Source organism: Oncorhynchus mykiss, chromosome 4, assembly GCF_057628025.1.
Source record: "Oncorhynchus mykiss isolate SJ-2025 chromosome 4, ASM5762802v1, whole genome shotgun sequence".
In the NCBI taxonomy this organism is placed as follows: Eukaryota; Metazoa; Chordata; class Actinopteri; order Salmoniformes; family Salmonidae; genus Oncorhynchus; species Oncorhynchus mykiss.
The window spans coordinates 91,181,779-91,192,500 of NC_143025.1; the positions used below are offsets into that span (position 1 = coordinate 91,181,779).

General features: G+C 42.8%; 1 protein-coding gene across 1 annotated transcript in view; it reads right to left on the minus strand.

Annotated features, from left to right (window-relative positions):
• Positions 1-145: 145 nt before the first annotated feature.
• Positions 146-10,722, minus strand: part of si:ch211-142k18.1 (uncharacterized) — a 37,866-nt gene continuing 27,289 nt past the window's right edge. The window contains exons 4-5 of the mRNA XM_090233516.1: positions 7,789-7,890; positions 146-6,020 (exon numbers count right to left, since the gene is read on the minus strand). Of these exons, the coding sequence (XP_090089642.1) occupies positions 5,879-6,020; positions 7,789-7,890 (244 nt within the window). The 3' untranslated portion in view covers positions 146-5,878. The remainder of the gene's footprint in view (positions 6,021-7,788; positions 7,891-10,722) is intronic.

A 10,722-nucleotide genomic window follows, 5' to 3' on the forward strand; every position in this document is an offset into this window, starting at 1 on the left:
TGATAGGAAAAGAGTTTGGGACACAGCTGAAGAAGTGCTTATGACTATGAGTTAGTTGATGTTATTGTAAAAGACAGCTAGAGGGCAGCACAGGTGAATGAGCGGATTGAGAAAAACATTTTACACAACAACAAAAAAAAACGTATTTTAGATACAACTTTATTTTCATCTGGATTAAATAAAACAACAGTAACATAAATATATGGCCTATACTGATGTAAAGTCCCCTGTTTGGGGGAAATGCATTGTCCTGGGACCGGTTCCAACCAACATTTTTGCTTATAAATTGATCTGTAGACAACTTAGATGGAACTCCCATATCTACTGGGTGAAATTCCACAGTGTGCCATCACAGCAGCAAGATTTGTGACCTGTTGCCACAAGAAAAGGGCAACCAGTGAAGATAAATACAACCCATATTTATGCTTATTTATTTTATCTTGTGTCCTTTAACCATTTGTACATTGTTAAAACACTGTATATATATAAAATGACATTTATAATGTCTTTATTGTTTTTGAAACTTCTGTATGTGTAATGTTTACTGTTAATTTTTATTGTTTATTTCACTTTATATATTCACTTTCTATATTATCTACCTCACTTGCTTTGGCAATGTTAACACATGTTTCCCATGCCAATAAAGCCCTTGAATTGAATTGAATTGAATTGGAAATGGCTTGCTGTGAACGACAGTCCTTGTTCCCACGGACACAGTAGTATATTGTCTGAGCCTGTGTGACGTAGGATGTGAAATCTGAAACCACTTGACGCTGGGCTGTCCCTCCCACCATTTTAATTCGCTCTTCCGACTGTCCATCAACTCCCGGCTGAACCCTACGTCACAAACAACTGACAAAACATATGCCGGAAACCCTGACATCGTAGCACAGCAGGAGAGAGTGGTTTCGTCAGAGATTGATTTATAACCGTTCATCTAAAATAATTGTATTTTACAGTTATAAGGAAGGTGAAATCTTATACTTAGTTGTTTCATAATTTGATTATAATATATTTACAAAGCATATAAGTCATGTCAAGACTTATTCATATAGTTTTGTTGAAAAGGAATGACGTAATATAAAATATGTATCATATTTGTACTGTGTACTTGAGCTTGTGTCCTCAAAAGTGACTACAACTCAGCAATTTATAACAATTTTTACCAAAAAGGTGAGATTTGAACCTTTCTACGAATATGCAGCATCACTAGTTAATATTTATGGCCCTCTCATGATAAATAATTACTTTTGGGGATTACGTAGATTACATTTTCGATTACATTTAGTTAAAATTTTCACTGCATTTTGACATAACATGTTTTATCTTTATCGTTTCATAATTACAACGTTAAAAACATCCTAAAAAAGAAAGGGTGATGGCATCTCCCATAAAAGACTGCAACAACAAGTACATACAGTACATCTTTCTACAACAGAAAGAGAACTAGGGACAGAACAGAAACTGATATACACTAAAGTTGAAACTCCCACTGAGCCGGACTAGGAGATTAATAACCTCATGTCGTTGTTCGACCTTTTAAAGGGACGGGGGTCAAAGTAACTCAGGCAATAACCAGCATGGCCTCCCCACCATCTCGTGGTAGTACTATGTTTCCTTTACAACATTACCCCCTGTAACCATACAACATTACCCCCTGTAACCATACACAACATTATGCCCTGTAACCATACACAACATTATGCCCTGTAACCATACAACATTACCCCCTGTAACCATACAGATCATTACCCCCTGTAACCATACAACATGACCCCCGCTAACCATACACAGCATTACCCCCTTTAACCATACACAGCAGTACCCTCGATAACCTTACACAACATTATCCCCTGTAACCTTACACGGCATTACCCCCTGTAATCAAACACAACATTATCCACATGTAACCATACACACCATTACCCGCTGTAACCATACACAACATTACCTCCTGTAACTTTACACATAATTACCCCCTGTAACCATACACAACATTACCCCCTGTAACCTTACACGGCATTACCCCCTGTAATCATACACAACATTACCCGCTGTAACATTACACAGCATTACCCCATGTAACCTTACACAGCATTACCCCCTGTAACCATACACAACATTACCCCCTGTGACATTACACAGCATTGCCCCCTGTGACATTACACAGCATTACCCCCTGTAACCATACACAACATTATCCCCTGTAACCATACACAACATTACCCCCTGTAACCTTACACGGCATTACCCCCTGTAACCTTACACAACATTACCCACTGTAACCATACACATCATTACCCCCTGTAACCTTACACAACATTACCCCCTGTAACCTTACACAACATTACCCCAGTGGAACCCATCTATATAACACCTCATTTGTTTTGTATACTTCAGATCAGGGCTGTGTTTAGGTCCATACCAAATAGCACTCTATACTTGGGCCCTGGTCCAAAGTAGTGCGCTATATAGGGAATAGGGTGCCATAAAGTAGTGCACTATATAGGGACTAGGCTGCCATTTAGGATGTACGCTATGTTTCCAACCCATTCGACAGCATGGGGTTGTCTTTCGAACTCTGACAAGGAATGGGGGTCAAAGTCACAATCACCCCGGCCTGGCTGCCCCTTTCCTCACCAACTCACTGCATACAATACATACAGTATGTCTCTGAAAAACATATTTCCCTCACAGCATAACATACCCCATCTCAAATATAACCCAGCTAGACCAAGCTTCATTGTACTTGTATACAATTCCCTTTATTTGCAAATAAACCCTTTGGTTTTCAAGCCTGGAATTTGAGCTGAATATCACTCTAATTGCATTTGTGTATTTTCACTGATACACAACAGAGAAACATAATGTTGATCCGTGTGTATTCCAGGGTTCCGCTTTCATAGAACAAGAGAGGGGAACCTCCCTTCAAGCATCTGCCCTGAACTTGTTCTGGTCTCCACCCTTACCCAGACCAATACAGACAGACCATACTACCCTGGTACCTAGACAGACCAATACAGACAGACCATACTACCCTGGTACCTAGACAGACCAATACAGACAGACCATACTACCCTGGTACCTAGACAGACCAATACAGACAGACCATACTACCCTGGTACCTAGACAGACCAATACAGACAGACCATACTACCCTGGTATCTAGACAGACCAATACAGACAGACCGTACTACCCTGGTACCTAGACAGACCAATACAGACAGACCATACTACCCTGGTACGTAGACAGACCAATACAGACAGACCATACTACCCTGGTACCTAGACAGACCAATACAGACAGACCATACTACCCTGGTACCTAGACAGACCAATACAGACAGACCATACTACCCTGGTACGTAGACAGACCAATACAGACAGACCATACTACCCTGGTACCTAGACAGACCAATACAGACAGACCATACTACCCTGGTACCTAGACAGACCAATACAGACAGACCATACTACCATGGTACCTAGACAGACCATACTACCCTGGTACATAGACAGACCAATACAGATAGACCATACTACCCTGGTACCTAGACAGACCATACTACCCTGGTACATAGACAGACCAATACAGATAGACCATACTACCCTGGTACCTAGACAGACCAATACAGACAGACCATACTACCCTGGTACCTAGACAGACCATACTACCCTGGTACATAGACAGACCAATACAGATAGACCATACTACCCTGGTACCTAGACAGACCAACACAGACAGACCATACTACCCTGGTACCTAGACAGACCATACTACCCTGGTACGTAGACAGACCGATACAGACAGACCATACTACCCTGGTACGTAGACAGACCAATACAGACTGACCATACTACCCTGGTACCTAGACAGACCATACTACCCTGGTACGTAGACAGACCAATACAGACAGACCATACTACCCTGGTACGTAGACAGACCAATACAGACAGACCATACTACCCTGGTACCTAGACAGACCAATAAAGATGTCCCATAATACTCAGGCTAACCAGAGCTGCCGGTACTACTATGACAGAAATAGAGTTTGTGTCACAAATTCCACCCTATTCCTGATATAGTGCCCTTCTGAATAGGGCCTTGGTCAACAGTAGTGCACCAAACAGGGAATAAAATGCAGTTTGGGTCGTATCCAAAAATATTTGGTTTCAAAACTTCCGACTGACATATTTGTTTATGTTTTTTTAAATGCAGTAATAATAGCAATTTACTGGATGGAAAATCTGTTTTGAAATACATGACATACTATGATATAAAGAAGAGTAGGAAGGAAGTAGGAGAAAGAGAAAAAGACTATGAGGGAGGGAAGAAGAGTAGGAAAGGAAGTAGGAGGGAGAGAAGAAGAGTAGGAGGGAGGGAAGAAGAGTAGGAAGGAAGTAGGAGAGAGAGAAAAAGAGTAGCTGAACTGCTCAGTATGAACAACTTAATGTTTTTTGGAATATTTGTAAACAGAAAAAGTACTGACTTGGCATTTTGTCTTTGACAGCGTTTGGTCACACATGAGTGCTACTGTATGAAACAGCTACGGTACAGTACAGTACAGTGACTGTTCATTACAAATCTGTGGTCCAAAATCTCAGCATAAATCCTCCACCATTTATTCCATAGCTGTCAGCACACTCACGGTTCACTTAAAGTACACTGAGCAGAAAGAACATTCCTGTCAGAGCATCTGTTTAGTAGAGAAACTACACACCTCTAGGTTTTGACGAGAGACACAGATGCTGAAGGTTGTATTAGTAGCCTGAAGGAGGGAAGGAGAAGCGTAGGAAGGAGGGAAGAAGAGTAGGAGGGAGGGAAGAAGAGTAGGGGGGAGAGAAAAAGAGTAGGAGGGAGGGAAGAAGAGTAGGAAGGAAGTAGGAGGGAGAGAAAAAGAGTAGGAGGGAGGGAAGAAGAGTAGGAAGGAAGTAGGAGAGAGAGAAAAAGAGTAGGAGGGAGGGAAGAAGAGTAGGAAGGAAGTAGGAGAGAGAGAAGAAGAGTAGGAGGGAGGGAAGAAGAGTAGGAAGGAAGTAGGAGAGAGAGAAAAAGAGTAGGAATGCAGCAGAGTAGCCTAGTGGTTAGAGCTTTGGAATAATAACCCGAAGGTTGCAAGTTCAAATCCCTGAGCTGACAAGGTACAAATTTGTCGTTCTGCCCCTAAACAGGCAGTTAACCCACTGTTCCTAGGCCGTCATTGAAAATAAGAGTTTGTTCTTAACTGACTTGCTTAGTGAAGAGTAGGAGGGAGAGAAGAAGAGCAGGAAGGAGGGAAGAAGAGTAGGAGGGAGAGATGAAGAGTAGAGAGTTCTCCTTAGGGCTAGATTCCATCAGATCTGCACTAGCAGACATCTGCATAGCGGTTGTTTTGGCAGAGGTGGAATGCATTAGAACTGTCAAATCCACAAGCGGCTCCCAGATTTATACCTAAAGTGGACATTGCAATTGGCTGCAGAGGAGTCGCACTCAGAGAAATTTCGAACACTGGCGTTTGAGATGTAATCTACACCTCGATAAGGCTAATAAAATCTTCATTACTTAATTGAATTATTTTTTTTTAGTTTCAGTGTAATTATTTCTATATGACCTATACTTTCTTGTTCTGAATTTCATGACAATGATCACATGAGCTGCTGCTCAACAAATTTTTGACAAGCTCCTACGCAGTTACACCTCCGCCAAAGCATCAGCTATGTGGGTGTCAGCTATTGCCGCTTTACACTTGATCTGATTTAATCTAGGCCTTAGTTGCCTGGTCCAATAGCTGTTTGTGCTCTCTTGTACACACATATCTGAGACCAGGCTACAAAAGAGTCACAGCAAAGACCATAGGAACTGGAGAGACCGCACAAACAGTTCTGAGACCAGACAATCTCCTTAGCGACGTAACGTTTTGAGAGAGTCTTTGAGCTGTTTGGTGAAGGAGGCGTGGAGGGTCTGAGACAAGGTATCCAGCCTCATGGCGATGTCTGCTGCTGCCTGGAAGAGGCCCTCGAACGCCAAGGACTCCTCTTTGATTCTGTCATGAAAGGAGACAAGTTAAATAGACAGTGTCAGCGGGGAGAGGAGTGTCAGCTCAAAGACAGAGAGAAAAGGTGGTAGGAATGGAGAAGAGGAGGTTAGGCAGGGACTCCTCTTTGATTCTGTCATGAAATGAGACTAGACAAACAGGGTTAGCAGGGAGAGAGGGGAGGATGGAGGGAGGGAGTGAAGGAGGGAGGGAGAGAGAGGGCAGAGGATGGAGAGAGGGAGATAAAAGAGGGAAAGCGGTATGAATGGAGGAGAGGTTAGGCAGGGACACCTCTTTGATTCTGTCATGAAATGAGACAAGACAAACAGGGTTAGCAGGGAGAGAGGGGAGGATGGAGGGAGGGAGTGAAGGAGGGAGGGAGAGAGAGGGCAGAGGATGGAGAGAGGGAGATAAAAGAGGGAAAGCGGTATGAATGGAGGAGAGGTTAGGCAGGGACACCTCTTTGATTCTGCCATGCAAGGAGACAAGACAAACACAGTGTCAACAAGAGGGAGAGAAGAAGAGTAGGATGGAGGAGAGAAGAGTAGGATGGAGGAGAGAAGAGTAGGAGGGAGGAGAGAAGAGTACGAGGGAGGAGAGAAGAGTAGGAAGGAGAGAAAAAGAGTAGGAGGGAGGAGAGAAGAGTAGGAGGGAGAGAAGAAGAGTAGGAGGGAGGTAAGAATAGTAGGGGGAGGAGAGAAGAGTAGGAGGGAGGAGAGAAGAGTAGGAAGGAGAGAAGAAGAGTAGGGAGGAGGGAAGAAGAGTTGGAGGGAGGGAAGAAGGGTAGGAGGGAGGGATGAAGAGTAGGAGACAGGGAAGAAGAGTAAGAGGGAGGGAAGAAGAGTAAGAGGGATGGAAGAAGAGTAGGAAGTAGGGAAGAAGAGTAGGAGACAGGGAAGAAGAGTAGGAAGTAGGGAAGAAGAGTAGGAAGTAGGGAAGAAGAGTAGGAAGTAGGGAAGAAGAGTAGGAAGTAGGGAAGAAGAGTAGGAGGGAGGATAGAAGAGTAGGAGGGAGGGAAGAAGTGCAGGAGGGAGGATAGAAGAGTAGGAGGGAGGGAAGAAGAGTAGGAGGAAGGGAAGAAGAGTAGGAGGGAGGGAAGAAGAGTAGGAGGAAGGGAAGAAGAGTAGGAGGGAGGGAAGAAGAGCAGGAGGGTGAGAAGGAGAGGAGTCAGGAAACGTAGAGAAAGTTTGTAAAACACATGGTAAAGAGGGAAATGGTGGTGTACATAGTACAGATGAATGCACGTTGTTTGACGTAGGACAACGGGTTCTGATGAGGACACAGAATTTATTACAGTAATTAAACCACAGAGAGGCCTTGATGGTAATCAAGGTAAATACGTCACTCAGACCCAGGCCACATCTTGGTTCTGATGAGGACACAGTAGGGTTGTGAATGTCTGGGAAGAACAGGGAGTCTGAGTCAATAAGGGGCTCGTTAATGGACTGGGGGAAAACAGTGGTTGCTAAGGTGACTGTTAATAGAGCTCTGTATAAACTAATCAATGAGCCGGGAGGAGTTCCTGTCTCTCAGCAGATTAGATCACACTAATACAGTATGTGAATGTCTCTGTTCCTCTCTGGCTGCCTGTCCAGTCTATGGAATGGATCTCTCAGTGGCAGGCCGGAGGAGGATGGCTGTGTCAAGGTTTTTCCATGCCCTATGTTTGCTCTTTTGGGTGTTTAAGTCTCATACAAACATTACATTAATGGATTTATTATAAGAATAGACTGACAGATTGAGATGAATAACTAACTGGTTTCATCCATGTACTTACTTCCGTATCCCAGTCAGAGCCTCCAGTACATCTCCTTCCAACTGTCCCTCCAGATCCTCCATCACCTTCTGGACTACACCGTTACAGCTCTGCTGCTCCTCTCTGATGACATAATACACAACATAATGACATAATACACCGTTACAGCTCTGGTGCTCCTCCCTGATGACATAATACACAACATAATGACATAATACACCGTTACAGCTCTGGTGCTCCTCCCTGATGACATAATACACAACATAATGACATAATACACCGTTACAGCTCTGGTGCTCCTCCCTGATGACATAATACACAACATAATGACATAATACACCGTTACAGCTCTGGTGCTCCTCCCTGATGACATAATACACAACATAATGACATAATACACCGTTACAGCTCTGGTGCTCCTCCCTGATGACATAATACACAACATAATGACATAATACACTGTTACAGCTCTGGTGCTCCTCCCTGATGACATAATACACAACATAATGACATAATACACCGTTACAGCTCTGGTGCTCCTCCCTGATGACATAATACACAACATAATGACATAATACACCGTTACAGCTCTGCTGCTCCTCTCTGATGACATAATACACAACATAATGACATAATACACCGTTACAGCTCTGGTGCTCCTCCCTGATGACATAATACACAACATAATGACATAATACACCGTTACAGCTCTGGTGCTCCTCCCTGATGACATAATACACAACATAATGACATAATACACCGTTACAGCTCTGGTGCTCCTCCCTGATGACATAATGACATAATACACAACATAATGACATAATACACCGTTACAGCTCTGGTGCTCCTCTCTGATGACATAATACACAACATAATGACATAATACACCGTTACAGCTCTGGTGCTCCTCCCTGATGACATAATACACAACATAATGACATAATACACTGTTACAGCTCTGGTGCTCCTCCCTGATGACATAATACACAACATAATGACATAATACACCGTTACAGCTCTGGTGCTCCTCCCTGATGACATAATACACAACATAATGACATAATACACCGTTACAGCTCTGGTGCTCCTCCCTGATGACATAATACACAACATAATGACATAATACACCGTTACAGCTCTGCTGCTCCTCTCTGATGACATAATACACAACATAATGACATAATACAACGTTACAGCTCTGGTGCTCCTCCCTGATGACATAATACACAACATAATGACATAATACACCGTTACAGCTCTGGTGCTCCTCCCTGATGACATAATACACAAAATGACATAATACACCGTTACAGCTCTGCTGCTCCTCCCTGATGACATAATACACAACATAATGACATAATACACCATTACAGCTCTGGTGCTCCTCCCTGATGACATAATACACAACATAATGACATAATACACCGTTACAGCTCTGCTGCTCCTCCCTGATGACATAATACACAACATAATGACATAATACACCGTTACAGCTCTGGTGCTACTCCCTGATGACATAATGACATAATACACAACATAATGACATAATACACCGTTACAGCTCTGCTGCTCCTCCCTGATGACATAATGACATAACACACAACATAATGACATAATACCCTGTTATAGCTCTGGTGCTCCTCCCTGATGACATAATGACATTATACACCGTTACAGCTCTGGTGCTCCTCCCTGATGACATAATGACATAACACACAACATAATGACATAATACCCTGTTATAGCTCTGCTGCTCCTCCCTGATGACATAATACACAACATAATGACATAATACACCGTTACAGCTCTGCTGCTCCTCTCTGATGACATAATACACAACATAATGACATAATACACCGTTACAGCTCTGGTGCTCCTCCCTGATGACATAATACACAACATAATGACATAATACACCGTCACAGCTCTGGTGCTCCTCCCTGATGACATAATACACAACATAATGACATAATACACCGTTACAGCTCTGCTGCTCCTCCCTGATGACATAATACACAACATAATATGTCATGATATGATAATACACCGTTACAGCTCTGGTGCTCCTCCCTGATGACATAATGACATAATACACAACATAATGACATAATTCACCGTTACAGCTCTGCTGCTCCTCTCTGATGACATAATACACAACATAATGACATAATACACCGTCACCGCTCTGGTGCTCCTCCCTGATGACATAATACACAATATAATGACATAATACACCGTTACAGCTCTGGTGCTCCTCCCTGATGACATAATACACAACATAATGACATAATACACCGTTACAGCTCTGCTGCTCCTCCCTGATGACATAATACACAACATAATATGTCATGATATGATAATACACCGTTACAGCTCTGGTGCTCCTCCCTGATGACATAATGACATAATACACAACATAATGACATAATACACCCTTACAGCTCTGCTGCTCCTCTCTGATGACATAATACACAACATAATGACATAATACACCGTTACAGCTCTGGTGCTCCTCCCTGATGACATAATACACAACATAATGACATAATACACCGTTACAGCTCTGGTGCTCCTCCCTGATGACATAATACACAACATAATGACATAATACACCGTTACAGCTCTGCTGCTCCTCTCTGATGACATAATACACAACATAATGACATAATACAACGTTACAGCTCTGGTGCTCCTCCCTGATGACATAATACACAACATAATGACATAATACACCGTTACAGCTCTGGTGCTCCTCCCTGATGACATAATACACAACATAATGACATAATACACCGTTACAGCTCTGGTGCTCCTCCCTGATGACATAATACACAACATAATGACATAATACACCGTTACAGCTCTGGTGCTCCTCCCTGATGACATAATACACAACATAATGACATAATACACCGTTACAGCTCTGGTGCTCCTCCCTGATGACATAATGACATA